The sequence below is a fragment of the Pteropus alecto genome, unplaced genomic scaffold (genome assembly GCF_000325575.1).
Source record: "Pteropus alecto unplaced genomic scaffold, ASM32557v1 scaffold110, whole genome shotgun sequence".
Classification (NCBI taxonomy): domain Eukaryota; kingdom Metazoa; phylum Chordata; class Mammalia; order Chiroptera; family Pteropodidae; genus Pteropus; species Pteropus alecto.
The window spans coordinates 10,977,739-10,993,849 of record NW_006431920.1 but is presented as its reverse complement, the minus strand read 5'-3'; the positions used below and the strand labels follow the sequence as shown (position 1 = coordinate 10,993,849).

At 44.3% G+C, this 16,111-nt stretch overlaps 1 protein-coding gene across 3 annotated transcripts in view; it reads right to left on the bottom strand.

Moving 5' to 3' along the window:
* The window catches only part of TNS1 (tensin 1), a 167,420-nt gene extending 153,537 nt beyond the window's left edge, over nt 1-13,883 (bottom strand). For 2 of the 3 annotated variants that reach the window (XM_015585417.2, XM_015585418.2), the window contains exon 1: nt 13,702-13,883. In XM_015585417.2, coding sequence (XP_015440903.1) covers nt 13,702-13,833 — 132 coding nt within the window. In that variant the 5' untranslated portion in view covers nt 13,834-13,883. The remainder of the gene's footprint in view (nt 1-13,701) is intronic. The other variant, XM_015585415.2, reaches the window with a different exon arrangement.
* Nucleotides 13,884-16,111: the final 2,228 nt, after the last annotated feature.

Below are 16,111 nucleotides of genomic sequence, written 5' to 3'. Positions count from 1 at the left end.
TGAGCATGACTGCAGGGGACAGAAGGAAAAAAAAAATGCCGTTTGCTTTTGGCCTCTTCTGCTGATTTGAATAGGATGTTTGGCGATTGCAAACTTTTTTTTTTTTTTTATCTTGCTGAGATCTGTTTTTGAATGAGATGATGATGTCAACACAAATGATTGTTATTAAGGCAGAAGTTTTCCCCTTAAATGGAAATTCAGCATTGATTATCAGGAATTGTTTGTTTTTCCTTTCTGGGATGTAGCCCAAGTCTAAAGCAATGGTTTTATCTCACTGTGATGGGGAACAAGGTGTGTGTGTGTGTGTGTGTGTGTGTGTGTGTGTGTGTGTGTGTCTGACCGTTTGTGACATACTCCAAGCCTACATATTAACCTCTGAAGTTCCTACACTCTATTACCACAGAGAGAACTTTAAGGAGATTGGGGGCGGCGGGGAGTGGTTGTTACAACTTCTCACAAATTTTTATAAAACAGAGAGAAAATGGTTTCCCACCCAAGATTGACCTCATCCTTGAACCCCACCCCAGGGGAAGCAGAAGCCAGCAGAGTCCAGAGGAACCAGTGGCTTCCTGGGGCCCTGCACCCACTGGAGCTGAGGAGATTCCAGGGGCAAACACGAGTTACTCGGTACCATCAGGGGATCCTAGCATCAGAATTATTGGGAGGGTTAGATAATAATGCAGATGACCAGACCCAAACCCAGATCCACTGAACCAAAGTGGCCGGGACATGTTTAATAGGCTCACCAGGTGAGGCTGAAGCCCACGAACAGGTGATGCAAAGGAATGGTGACTCATGCTCTTCCCCTTGGAAATCATAAAACAGGCCAAAGGAACAGAAAGTAGAGCCTAAAGTGGAACAGGATCCTCTGTTGTAGTGAGAATCCATTTGGCTTTAGAGCCAGACATTCAGACCTGAGCTGGAAACTCAGGTTCACTGCCCGTTAGATGTACCGGTGCAAAGCATTTCACTGCAATTTTCCCATTTGACAGTACAGCCAATTACATCTGCTTTATGTGTGGTTTTTCAACGATTCAATGAGATAAGTATCAAGTAGCCACCATGCAGAGGCACTCAATAAACAGTGGCTATAAACAAAGTGAAACCCCTGTAAGAGAGAAAGTAGGTTCTTTGAAAAGGTTAACAAAGTTGACAAACCTTTAGCTAGATTAAAAAAAGAAAAAAAGAGAGAAGACTCGAACTACTAGACTCAGGAATGAAAGAGGGTACATTACGACTGACCTTACAGAAATCAAAAGAATTTTGAAAAAATACTATGAACGATTGTATGTCAATAAATTAGATAACTAAGATGAAATAGACAAACTCCTAAAAAAATACAGACTACCAAAACTGACTCAAGAAGAAATAGAAAATTTGAATAGACCTATAACAAATTGAATTAGCAATCAAAAAACTACCCGCCAAGAAAAGCCCAGGCCCAGGTGGCTTCACCTGAATTTTACCAAACATTCAACGAAGAATTAACATTTATTCTTCTCAAACTATTCCAAAAAATTCAAGAGGAGAGAAGGCTCCCTAATTCTTTTATGAGGCCATCATTACCCTTGATATCAAACCAAAGACATTACAAAAAAAAAAGGCCACTGTATCTTATGAATAGAGATGCAAAACTCCTCAGTAAAATACTAGAAATAGAACTCAGAAACATATAATAAGAAGAATTATATACCATGACAAAATGGGATTTATCCCAGGAAGGCAAAGTTTTTTAACAACTAAAAATCAATTAATGTCAATAAATAATTATCAAGAATAAGATAGGATTTCTGTTCTTGCCACTTCTAGACAAAAATGACATAAAATATGTTTAAATCCATGAGTTCATAATACTTAGAAAGGGGGAGAGAGAGAGAGAGAGAGAGAAAAGGAGAGAGAGAGAAAGGAAGGAAGGAAGGAAGGAAGGAAGGGAAGAAAAGGCATCCAAGTTGGAATGGAAAAAGTAAAAGTATCTCTATGCATAGATGACATGATCTTGTATACAGAAAATCCTAAGGAATCCATTAAAAACTATTATAACTAACAAATGAGTTTATCATGGTTGCAGGATAAATCATCAAATACAAAAATCAATTGTATTTCTACACACTGGCAATGAACAATCTTAAAATGAAATTAAGAAAACAATTCCATTTAAAATAGCATCAAACAGAATAGAATACACAAGAATAAATTTAACAAAAAAAAGTACAAAACTTACAGTACTCTGAAAGCTACAGAACAGTGTTGAAATAAAGAAAATTTAAATAAATGAAAAGACATCCCAAGATGCTCATGGATCAAAAGACTCAATATTGTTAAAATGGCAATATTCTCAAATTGATCTACAGATTCAATTTAATCTCCATTAGCATCCCAGCTGGCTGCTTTGTAGAAATTAATAGGCTGGTCCTAAAATTCATATGGAAACTCAAGGGGATGCAGAATAGCCAAAAAATATTTTAAAAGAAAATCAAATTTGGAAGACTCACATTTCCCAATTTCAAAAGAGTTGTAAACAAAGCAACAATAATTAAAATAGCGTGATGTTGGTGTAAAGATAGACATACAGATCAATGGAATACGATTAAGAGTCCAGAAATAAACCCTCACATCTATGATCAACTGATTTTTGACAAGGTCGTCAAGATCCATGGGGAAAGAATAATCTTTTCAACAAAAGGTTCTGGGACAATTGTATAGGCACATGCAAAAGGATGCAATTGAGCCCTTACCTCTTACCATATATAAAAATTAACACGAAATGGGCAAAAGACCTAACTGTAAGAGCCAAAACTATAAAACTCTTAGAAGAAAACATAGGGATAAATCTTCATGACCATGGATTTGGCAATGGCTTCTTAGCTATGACACTAAAAACAAAACTCATAAAAGAAAGAAATAGATAAAGTTCACTTTATCAATATTTATAACTTTTGTGCTACAAAATGAAAAGACAACCCACAGAATGGGGAAAAAATGTCTCAAATCATATGATAAGAGACTTGTATCCTCAACATTAAAGAACTCTTATAACTCAATAATAAAAAGACAACCTAACTTTTTTAATGAGCAAAGAATCTGAATAGATATTTCTCTGAAAAGATTTATAAATGACCAATAAGCATATGAAAAGATACTCAACATCATTAGTCATCAAGGAAATCCAATCAAAATCAAAATGAGATGCCATTTCATATCCACCATGATGGCTATAATCAAAAAGTCAGATAGTTGTTGATTAAGGATTTGGAGAAATCAGAACCTTCATACATTGCTGGAGAGAATGTAAAATAGTAGGGCAATGTTATGGGTTGAATTGTGTCCCTTCAAAAAAAATGTGTAGAAGTCCTAATCCCCAGTACCTCAGAATGTGACCTTATTAGAAAGTATGGTCTTCAAGTTAAACAAGAGGTAACCAAATTAAAATGAGATCGTACGGTGGACCTTAATCCAGTAGGACTGGTGTCCTTATAGAAATTTGGACACACAGACAGATGCAGAGGGCAGATGATGTGAAGACACGTAGGGAAAATACCATGTGAAGACAAAGGATTGGAGCAATGCATCTTTAACCCAAGAAATGTCAAGGATTGCCAGCAAACCACAAGAAGCTAGGAAGAAACAAAGAAGGATTCCCCTAAAGTTTTCAGAGGAGCATGTTCCTGCAGATACCTTGATTTGGGATTTTTAGCCTCCAGAACCATGAGATAATAAATTAAATTTCTATTATTTTAAGTCATCCAGATTGTGGTATTTTGTTACAGCAGACCTAGAAATTTATATAAGCTACTTTGGAAAACAGTTAAACATTTCCTCAAAATAAACAAGTTACCATATGGCCCAACAATTCCACTCCTAGGTATATACCCAAGAGAAGTAAAAATGTACATTCACACAAAAACTTGTACATAAATATGCATGACAGCATTATTCATATTAACGAAAAGACAGAAACCACCTAAATGTCTTATCAACCGATAAATGGATAAACAAAACATGGTATACTCATGTAATAGAATATTACTCAGTCATAAAAAGGATGTACCTTGAAAACATACGCTAAATAAAAGAAGCCAGACATGAAGACCATACATTCTATCATTCCATTTACATAAAATGTCTAGAATAGGGAAATATGTAAAAACATAAAGTAAATGAATGGTTGCTTAGGGCTGAGGCAGCATTAGGGGAAGAGGTGGAGGAATAAAGGAGTGATAGCTATAGTAGATGGTGTTTCCTTTTGAGGTGATAAAAATGTTCTAATATTGACTGGTGATGGCCACACAACACTGAATACACAAAAAACCATTGAATTGTACACTTCGAATGGGTGAGCTGTACGGTATGTGAATTATACCTCAACAAAGTTGTTAACAAAAGAAAAAAAAAAGGGTAAGAGAGGCCTTTGGCCCCAGAGAGCACTAAAATACACTTGGCACTGTGCTCAGTGCTGATCAAGACAGCAAGAACAGAGATGGGTCTTCAGAAGTGGTAGACCAGCATTTCTCAAATGTGGCTGCAAAGGAGACTCATCTGGGAAGCTTTTATTTAAATCAACTTTACTGAGATATAATTTATATACAATGAATGCATCCCTTTTAAGCATAGAGTCCAATGAGTTTGACAAATGTACAAATCTGCATAACCACCACCACAATCAAGAACATTTCTATCACTCAGAAAAAGCTCTCTCACATCCTTTTGCAGTCAATTTTCCCACCACCCCCAGTTCTAGGAAACTCCTAAAGAGCTTTTTGTCACGATAGTTTTGCCTTGCTGAGAATTTCATAAAAATGGAATCATCCAGTACGTCTTCTTTTGTGTCTGGCTTCTTTCACTCAGCACAGTATTTTTGAGATTCATCCACATCTTGTGCATAACAATAGTTCATTCCTTTTTATTACCGAGTGCTGTATTCCACTGGGCCATTATATCAGAATTTTTCTGCCCATCCACCTGTTACAGAATTTGGCTTTCTCCAGTAAGGGGCTACTGTGAATAAAGCTGCTATGACTATTTATATACAAGTCTTTTTGTGGCCATGTTTCTAGTTCTCTCGGGTAATCACCTTGGAGTGGGAATGCTGGGTCATATGGCAAGTGTATGTTTAACGTTTACAGAACAATCAGACTCTTTTCCAGAATGGTTCTACCATTAGACACGCCTACCACTGATTACCACTTTTTAAAATCCCAACACACAGGTCATGCCCCAAAACAATTAAATCAGAATCTCTAAGGAGTAGAACCCAGGCATCAGTATTTTCTAAGCACCCAGGTGATTCTAATGTACAAATAAGGTCCCAGATGCTGCTATAGATCTCAGGTACCCTGAGGCAAATAAACAAGCAAAAGACACATTATATTCACCTGCTTGATTTCCTCACTCTTTCTTGATAATGGAGAGAAAGAGAAATAAAACATATGCAAGTGTCCAGTCTTGACACCAGGGCCCTCACAAATCGGTCTCACAAATTCTCCCCACCTTTTATAAGTTAGGAGAAGGCAGAAGGAATACAAAATAATTAATATTAGCAACTTTGATCACTTAATGTTGAGGTTGGCATTCTCAGTGCTCATGAGAGCCCTACAAGATAGGTCCTACTATAATCCCCATGTTATAGATGAGTAAACTGGGGCTCAGAGAAGTGAACTAACTTACCCAAGGTCACACAGCCAGTTAGCAACATAGTCAAGATTTAAACTCAACATTCTGTCTCCACGGCCAAAGAGCTTACCAATTCCACTGGGCTCAGAGAAACTGTGGGTACTGGGGCCATGAATCCTCTCCTCAATCAAGGTATTCCTAGTAGAAGGAGAATACAACAAGCCTCCAACACAACTGTGAAAGAAGGCTGAGGGCGTATTTATGAGAGAGCAGGAGAAGTGATGTGTAATGTGACTGAAAGGTGGGGGTTAATTATGGGATTTCCTTTCCTTTCAAGCTTAAAGAATGGGATTTAAACCCCTTTGATAAAAGGGAAGAGACCAAATCATTGCTGTAGTCTCCTCCCTCCCCCTACCTGGTGCTTGAGACAGGGAGGTACAGGGTCTGGGAAGAGGGTAGGAAAGAGCTAAAGGAGGTGAGAAGGAACTACCCAGAGGATGAAGGATGCCTGGTCAAAAATTCAGGTCTGGTTCTTTTATTTAACTCTCATCTGAGCTGGAATGAACAATGAGCATTTTGCTGGAAAGAGCTGCTCTTGTTAGCTGGGACTGCTATTTCAACACAAGTGGCAAATCAAGAGTGAAAAACAGTGTTTCTCAAAAATGAATCTGGGGATCAGAGGAAACGGTGTGGGCTACACAGGCACTCTTATCTTTAAGACTTTTCCGTAAATTTAAAACAACTCAAAATTAAAAGTCTCCTTAAAAATAAATAAAACGTACCTGGCATTTTATTTATTATTAAAAAAAAACACAGGCAGCCAAAATGAGGAGGCAAAGAAACATGTCCCAAATGAAAAAAACAGAACAAAACTCCAGAAAAAGAAATAAACAAAATGGAGATAAGCAATCTACCAGATGCAGAGTTCAAAACACTGGTTATAAGCATTCTCAATGATTGCAGTGCGAACTTCGACATGGAGACAGGAAACATAAAGTGAACCACTCAGAAATAAAGAACATAAAAACTGAAATGAAGAATACGTCAGAGAGAATCAACAGTAGATTAAATGAATCAGAGGACCGAATCAGCGATTTAGAAGACAAGGTAGCAGAAAATACTCAATCAGAACAGCAAAAAGGAAAAAGAATCCAAAAACTGAGGATAGTTTAAGGGGCTTCCGGACATCAAATGTACCAACATTTGCATCATAGGGGTTACCAGATGGAGAGGAGAGAGCAAGCAAATAAAAATCTATTTGAAGAAATAATAATGGAAAACTTCCCTAACCTGGCAAAGGAAATAGACCTACAAGCCCGAGATGTGCAGAGTCCCAAATAAAATGAAGCCAAAGAGGCCCACGCCAATGCACATTATAATTAAAATGCCAATGTTTAAAGACAAAGCGAGAATCTTAAAAGAAGCAAGAGAAAAGCAGTTAGTTACTTACAAGGGAGTTCCCATAAAACTGTCAGCTGATATCTTAACAGAAACTTTGCAGGCCAGAAGGGAGTGGCACAAAGTATTCAAACTGATAAAAAGCAAGGAGCTACAACTAAGATTATTCCACCCAGCAAAGCTATCATCTAGAATCGAAGGACAGATAAAGAGCTTCACAGACAAGAAAAAGCTAAAGAAGTTCATCACCACCAAACCAGTATTACAGGAAATGTTAAAGAGACTTCCTTAAAAAGAGAAAAAAAGATCAAAAATATAAATAATAAAATGGCAATAACTACACATCTATCAGTAATTACTTTAAATGTAAATGGATTAAATGAGCACATAAGGTGGCTGAATGGATAAGAAAACAAGACCCTTACAAATGCTGCCTACAAGAGACTCGCTTCAGACTGAAAAACACACAGACTGAAAGTAAAGGGATGGAAGAAGCTATTTCATGAAAATGGAAACAGAAAAATAAAAGCCGGAGTAGCAATACTTATGCTAGACAAAATAGACTCTAAAACAAAAGCTATATAATAAGAGAAAACTCAGTAATTCCACTTCTGAATATATATCCAAAGAAACCCAAAACACCAATTCAAAAAGACACATGTATCCATATGCTCATCATAAAATTATTTACAATTGCCAAGATATAGAAGCAACGTAAATGTCCATCAACAGATGAACAGATAAAGAAGTGGTACATATAACCAATGGAATTTACTCAGTCATAAAAAATAATGAAATCTTGTCATCTGTAACAACATGGATGGACATAGAGGATGTTATGCCAGTAAATAAGTTAGAAAAAGACAAATGTTATATGATTTTACTTATATGTGGAATTTGAAAAACAAAATAGAACAAAAAAACAAAACAGAAACAAGCTCATAGATACAGAGAATATTTTAATGGCTGCCAGATTGGGCGGTGGGTTGGGGGATGGCTGGAATAAGGGAAGGAATTAAGACGTACAAATTGGTAGTTACAAAATAGTCATGGGGCTATAAAGTGCAGCATAGGAAATACATATAGTCAATAATATTGTAATAACTAGATGTGGTGTGAGGTGAATACTAGATTTATTGGGGTGGAAGGTTATATAAATGTCTAATCACTATGTTGTACACTTGAAAGAATGTAATATTGTATGCTAACTACAATAAAAAGAGAAAGCTATTTTAGAAAATTAAAGTAAAATAAAATGTACCTGGAGGTTGTGGACTCACATAGCAAGGGAGCGAGGAGAAAAGCAAAACAGAAGAAAATCTATTGTGTACACAAGTGGAAGACAAATCCTGGGCCATTCATTTTAAATCCTCAACAAGAGAGAAACAATTGGGGCCAGATAAGAACCCCTATGCAACATAAGGGTGGGGACTAAGGGAGGCGTAGAACTTGCTTCCTTCAGGAGACTTAGGAGGAGCCCTGGGGAGTAGGGTTTCAACTACCCTGAGTTTCCAGGGCCTGAACCAGCTCCTTCTTCCTATGCATCTGTTTCTCTCGCGCACTCTCATTCTCTCTTCCTTTCTCACCGGCTCTCCACTTATTTATCCCAGGGCAGCGTCAGAATTGTATAGAAGGCCACTATGCTCAGATGCCCTTAGCCAAAGTGGGTAACCCTCCCTCTACCTCAATTTGAGATCTATAAAATGGGGTTACCATGAGCCTTGCCCACCTCACAGAACTGAGAAAGTCAGTGAAAACATTTTGTATATTACGAAGTTCTGTGTAGACACAGGTGATTCAGTATTCAGAGCCGATCTGTTCACAGCGGCCCAAAACCGGAAAGAGCCTAAGTGGCAATCGACAGTGGAATGGGTAAATAAATTATGGTTGCTTCAACACAGGAATATAACATAGCAATAGAAAGAATGAGCCACTGCAACACCCAAGAACATAGGTGAGCCTCCCAGATATAAGATTGAGTGAATGAAATAAGCCATAAACATACTGTATGATTTAACTTATGTAAAATTCAAAAGGAGGTAAAACTAATCTCTGATGGTACAAGTAAGAATAACAATTACTTTGGAGGAATATTGACTTGGAGGGGACCATACGGGCTGCTTCTGGGGTGCTGAAAATCTTCTAGATCTTGATCTGATTCATATACATATACCGATTTATCAATTTATGTACTTGACTGTATGTGAGTTATACCCCAACTAGAAAATGTAAATGATCAGAATTACTAGTAAGAGCATCTCTGTGTCAAAGGATAGAGATGCTTTTGGGAGGGGAATTTAAAAATGGTTTCGCTGTTCCTTCTTACCTGCTCTCACGTGCGCCACCCCTCCCCCAGCTTCTCCCTATAGAAACCTTTTGCTTCTCAACAGTCTTTTATTCTCCTCTTTTACTCTTTCATTGGAACCCCTACTTTGGGCCAGGCACTATTCTAGAAGCTGAGTATGCAACATACCTCTCTACCCTTATTTGTGCAATAAACACGTACTTAACATCTACTCTGCACCCAGCACCGAGGCTCCTCCTCTACTAGCACTGAGAATTTTCTCTCAAGCAGGTCCAAGGGGCAAGGAACAGAATATCTGGGCTCCTTCCCAGTCTTCGCCTGCGGTTCCAAAAAAGGAGAAAGGTGCTATTATATGCCAATGTGCATTTAATCCTCTAAGACAGGGCTCACATAGCTGGAAGGCAGCAGGGATAGAGTTCAAACCCAGGTATGTCTGCTTCCCATCCCCCTCCTGTGGCCTCCCAGGCGCCAGATCAGCCTAGCCCTCTCTGGGCATCTGTGGCTATCAGCCTCTAAGATAGCACCCATTGATTCTTGCCTCCAGGTATTCATGTCCTTCTATAGGCCCCTTCCACACTCAATGAGAATGACCTGTGTAACCAATAGGATATTGTAGAAATCACAGTGTTTGTTTTTCAAGGCCAGGATATAAAAGATAGGTGGCTTCCATCTTGCTCTCTCTTGAATCACCCACTCTGAGGAAGCCAGCTGCCATGTTATAAGGACACTCAAGCCGCCTTATGAAGACGTCCTTGTGACAAGAAACTGAGACCCCCAGACAACAGCCAGCCCACACTTGCTAGCCACATGAATGAACCACGCTGGAAGGGGATCCCACAGCTCCAGTCAGGCCTTCCGGTGACTATGACCCAGCCAGTATCTTGACTGCTACTCCTTGAGAAACTCCAGGCCAGAACCATCCAGCTAAGCTGCTCCCAAATTACTGACCCACAAAAACTGTATGAAATAATAAATGTTTGTTGCTGCTTTAAGTTATTAAATTTGGGGCTACTTTGTTACACTGTATTGCTACAGATAAATAATACAGGCCTTTCTCCAAACCATGGGTTCATGCTGCAGTAACAGTCTAGAAGGTGGCATATGAAGGCATCCAGAACGAGCCACTTACTGGAGGGGTGAATTTAATAGGACAGGAGAAGATCAGCCTCTGCAAGAAACCCTCAGGGTGTGAGAAAAGAACCATAAAATAAGAGACCAAGCAAAGCAGAAATTCTGGCGCCTTCCTCCTAGAAATTTCTCACACACTTCATCTATCTCAGTACAGTAAATGGAACCACGTGCACCCAGTGGCTCTGGCCAAAAACCTGGGAGTCATCCTTGAGTCCATTCTCTTTCTCACACCCAACATCCCGATTCATCAGCTAGGCTCTGGGCTCTACCCCAGAATGCATCCCAGACCTGGCCCCTTCTCATGGTCTTTCCTGCCACAGGCTAATCCACCAGCCTCTCTCACCTGAGCAACATCAGTGGCCCATCTCCCGATGCCTGCTCAAGGCCAGAGTGGCCTTCTCAAAGCAGAGATCAGATCCGATAGAGGTATTTGAGCATACCCTCCAGGGCTCACGACTCCCTACCAGTGGACTTTTTTCAAGCCTGACAAGCTCATTTCACCTCAGGGCCTTTGCACTTGCTCTTTTTAATCTCTCAGATCATCATGTAACATCAGCTGGGTCTCATCTTACCCAATACTTCCTCTGAGTCGTTTTCCTGGGCCACCGGAGCCTAATCCTTCTCTAATTTCACTGTTCTAACTTATTTCCTTACATGACTTACTTGCCTATTTATCGTCTATCTCCCCTATTAGAATGTCAGTCCCATGAAGGCAAAGGCCTTATCTGTCTTGTTCACCTAGAACAGTGTCTGGCACACAGGAAGTGTTCAGTAAACACTTGTTTAATGAGCTCCGCCTCAAGGTAGGGGGATGGATGAGAGGACCTCCAAGTTGACCTGGTTATAACACCCAGAGGACAGAGCTCTGCTGTGTGCTCTGGGGTTCACGTCACCCTTCTAGGCAGGAGGAAAGGGCAGGGCAACAGTAAGAGCTGTGGCTTGTGGGGAGACTTGCCAGCTGAGTGCAACTCACACCACCAGTGGGTTCCATTTCCTATAGAGGAAAATCCTATAACAAGCCCCATCTGTCTGTCCGGCCACTGCCCTGCCAGACCACCTCTTCCCTCCTGGTTGGCCTTGGCTGGGCAGAGCAGGGTTGCTGAGCTCAGTGTATCCTGAGCTCCCCGTACCTGCCAGAATTGCCAGGCAGGCTACAACTCCCTGCACCACCACCACCCCCCACCCCCCACACACATACACACAGAAGTCAACTTTGGCACCCCTCTGTCTCCACACAGGAGGCAGGTGTACAAGAGGCCAACTTCTGTCACACTGCTCAGCATCTCCGGGCCCCCTATGGGCCCCACTCAGACTCCTCACTGCCAGTTTCTAACCATATCTGCTGCCATAAGAGAAGGAAGGCAAAGGGGCAGGGAGGTTAGTGAGGATCAGAAATGTCTGCTGGTAGAAGGAAGCACAAAGGCCCAGGGACAGAAACGGGTGAGGAATGATACTGTGAGTCATTCGACATTTGGATGCCTCAGTTTCCTTATGTGTAAAACAGGATCTTTTGGCCTGTTTTATGCTCTGATGGAATTAGAAGAATAAAATCAGATAATGCACTGAAGCGCTGTCTAAGGCCTAGGGCACTGTACAAATGTTCGTTGTTACTAAGAGAAACAGGTGCAGGTAAGGAGGTGGGGGTGGGGATAGACTGGGGAGAAGCAAGAACACCGGAAGGTTCTGGGGTCAAGGGTGGGAAAAGTCTGCTCTCGATGAAGAGAACACGGAGAGAGATAAGAGAGAAGCAGAAACTCACTCCCCACCTGGAGAAGAAAAGGCTGAGAAGTCAGAAAGGTAGAAGGAAGATGAGGGAGAGGCAGAAACTGTACAGATGTGCCCACTGAGAGCCAGGCCCTTGGCACCTCTGCTAGGAGAACACTCCAACCTGGAGTTTACAGGTGGGGAGATGCCCCCAGCAAGGCTGTGTACTTTGCTTGAGCAAGGTCATTCAGGAGGAAGTGGAATCCCTCACACACCTGCCTGATCTATCAGCACGCTTCTTTGAAAAAATATTTGGCCCTGAGCTACAAATTGATAATAATCAATTGCTATGTTTCTGAGTGTCTACTAAGTGTCAGGCACTGTGCGGGGCACTTCCCACACGTTATCCCAGCTCATCCTCATAACAACTTGTTCTTATCCCCATATCCTTGAGAGGTTACATGACTGGCCCAAGGTCCACCAGCTAATAAGAAGTAGAGCATTAGAAGTGCCAAATCCTACACCTCAACTGCTCAGTGCTCCTTTTTGAAGTATTCTCCTTCCTCCTTCCATTCACCGAACTCCTTTCCAAAGGACCAAATGTGAACGGCAAAGGCAGAGGTGAGAGGACAGGGCGGATATAAGCAGTAATAGGGACAACGCAGAAATTGGCTGCATACGAAAGGTTAAGGTCAAGCGTTTCCACCTCCAAAGAGTTCAGCCCGCCAGACAGAACAATTTCCTTCCCAAATAATCCTTCATAATCCACCCCCCGCCCCCCACCTCCCACCTCTCATTACTCCAAGAAGCCACCACCAGCTAATCCATCATCCCTCTGTCCTGGCCTGAGAGGATGCAGCAGGGGTCTGGCAGCCTGACCCACCAGGACCCAGCATTCCCCCACCCCGGTCTTTTTGCCTCAGTTGTCCTCTCCCACAAAGTCCGGCCTGGAAACACTGATGGGGAAATCGAGGACCAAAGTGGGATCTGGCCAGCAGAGAGCAGGATGGCAGGTCAGGAGGTTCCAGGCCCAGTGCCACCTTGACCTCAGACTCTTCCCTATTTCATTCCCACTTCCCCTATCTCTCCCCTTCGCTCTTGAGGTCCTGTGGCTTTGGACTCATCCCGAGTTATTCTAAGCTGCCCAAATTGGGCCAACCAGGGCTCTGGGTGGCCCGCAGAGTAATTGAACTGCACCCCCCTCCCCCTCCAGACTCCCACCCTACCTTGAAAACTAGGGGAAATATCTTCAAAGGCCTCTCTGTCTCTCGAAGCTCGGGTCCCCACCAGCCACCTTCAGTAGCCGCCCAGACTTCGCGCTGCGCCCCTCACCCCGATCCTCCTCGCTCGCCCACCCCGCCCCCGGCCCTCGCCTTCACCTTGACCTGAGCCCGCTCCCGGGGAAGTTTGCATAAACAAAGAGAAGAGGAGGGGACGACCCGGGCACCGCCCCCGCCCCCACTGGCGCCCCCACCACCACCTCCCGTCCCAGGACCCCGAGAGGGTCCCGTCCCCAAGCCTCCCGCGGGGCCAGCTGCCCCACGGCCGCTTACCTTGGCCTGGCATTTCCGATGACAGGAGAAGCTGCAGACTGCAAGAGGGCGAGACACAGAAAGAAAGTTTAGCCGCGAGGTATGAAATGGAAACTCCGGCGAAATCTCCTCCCACCCCGCCCGCAATCGCATTCGGGAGGGAAGGAGGGAAGGAGGGAAGGAGGGAAGGAGGGACGCAGAGAGGAGGGGGCAGAGGGGGCGGCCGCCGCAGTTCCCCGGGGCCTGCGGGGCGGGAACGCCCGGGACTGCGGCCCTGTGGGCCGGCGCCGAGCCCCCATTGCCAGAGCCCCTCCAGCAGGGGCGGGAAGGTGGGAGGAGCTGGGGCAGGGAAGGGGACCGAGCCCTTCGCTGGATCCTTGCCAGGGGCAGAGGTGGCCCGACCCGAGCCCCACGGCAGTGGCTCCAAGGAATAAGGGGAGGCCTTCTCCCCTTACGGCACACACGGCACACACCAGGCAGGCAGGGAGCCATCACATTCATTCTCCCCCAGACACACAGACTCGATTCATGGTCCAGGAGAGGATCGTGCACACACACACATACACATTTACACCCATACACACACACACAGACACTCATAAGCACTTACACTCAGCCATACAGGCACACATAGCCTCACGCACCCACACTCATGCCAAGGACAAACCTCTGACTGGGGGGCACCAACACACACAACTTCATGGGAGACCGTCAGAGGGCAGCCTGACACAGACATGGGGACACAGACATGTGGGCAGATGCTCAGACTCACAAATTTCACTTGCATGACTTGAAACACACACACACACACACACACACACACACACACACACACACACACACACACGACTTGCTACTTACTCCCTCCCACTACCAAAAGCTGGAATCAAATTTCCTAAGGGGTTCCCACAGCCTGGAATGCCCTAGCCCTGCACACACCCCCCCTACAGGGCCCTCCACACCCCACCTACAGGGCCCTCCACCCAGGGGGCTTGGTGGTCCCCTCCCACCCACTCCTGTCCCACAGATGGGGTGAGGGGTCCATGAGCTGAGTTTCTGCACGGAGATGGCCTTGTTGGCTGCCAGGGCCTGCTGAGGCATGTGGGTTGGGGGCACTGGGGAGGGAGAGGCAGGGGAAGCACCCTGACACCAAATCCTGAGAAGCCACAGCCCCTGGCCACAGCTGGCTTCCCCGCCTCTCAGATCTACAGTTCTCCCAATCCCTTTCCAGCTTTGAGCCAATGTGCTTCTCAGCAGAATGCAGTAGGGGAGACTGAGGCACAGACGAAGGCCTGAAGCTGCCAAAAGAGGCTCAGGGGCCCCCTATCCTAAGGCTTCTGGTTTGACTGTGGGAGTGGGGGTTGGGGGAAGCTAGGAGGCACACTAGGTAGAGTCTGGGATGTGACCTTGGCCACTGGCCCTAGCCTGGGACCTTGTTCTTCCAGAACCTAGTCCTGGCCCCAGCTCAGGCCTGTGACTCAGCCGGTGCTGAGCAAGGCTTTCCTGACCCCACCAGCCAGTCAGCCTAGTTCAGGGACTTCTCCACCCCTGGCCACGGCAGGACATACCCACCCCTGGCCACCCAAGTCAAATCATGCCCATCAGGCTAGGCTTTCTGCTTCTCTCTCTCCCCACCACCCCACTCTTCCAGGTGGCAACTGCCCTCCAGAAAGTGTTTCCACTCTGACAGCAGCAGCCTCCCCAGCCCCACCCCCCATGCCTTCTTTTCTGGCCCTGGAATGTGAAATTGAGAAAGCCTCAGGCCATGTGGCCTGAGCTTGGAAGGCTCTTCCAGCCAAACAGGTCCCCCACCAGGCCACTGCCTCCTGAGAGAGGGACCTTTCCCCTTGCTCTGCTAATCAAACCCTAGGCCTTCCAGAATAAGTCCTGGGCCCTCCTTTGGAGGCGTGGCTCACTGTTCTCTACCCTCCTGCCGAGGAGACCAAGCTGTCTCTGTGTTACCACAGAGCGTACATTCTAACACTCCGGTTCCTGCAGTTGTGCTCCTTCAAGGAAGGGACCTGTGTCCTTCTCCCCCGCCCCCTCCTCTCTCTCTCTCTCTCTCTCTCTCTCTCGTTTTAAAGGATGCCACCCTTAAACACACAAGTGAAAGGCGTTAAGTCCTTAATCCTTCTGCTTCCAGCCAGAGGTTTTTGGATGACAGCATGTATCGATATCACCAGAGATTGCAGGGTCTCACCTCCAGCATTTCTGATTCAGTAGGTCAGTGGGGCCCAGGCGACACAGGTGCTACTGGTCTGGGGGCCACGTTTTCAGGACCACTGTAATATGCTATCTCTGAGAATGGCCTCGATGACTCACATGACCTTGTCTTCAGGAAGCAATTCAGTGGAATTTAAGGTGATGCTTTCCCGTCTCTCAAATACTCACATAAATGTGACATTGCAAGATGTGAACCATCATCTTGATA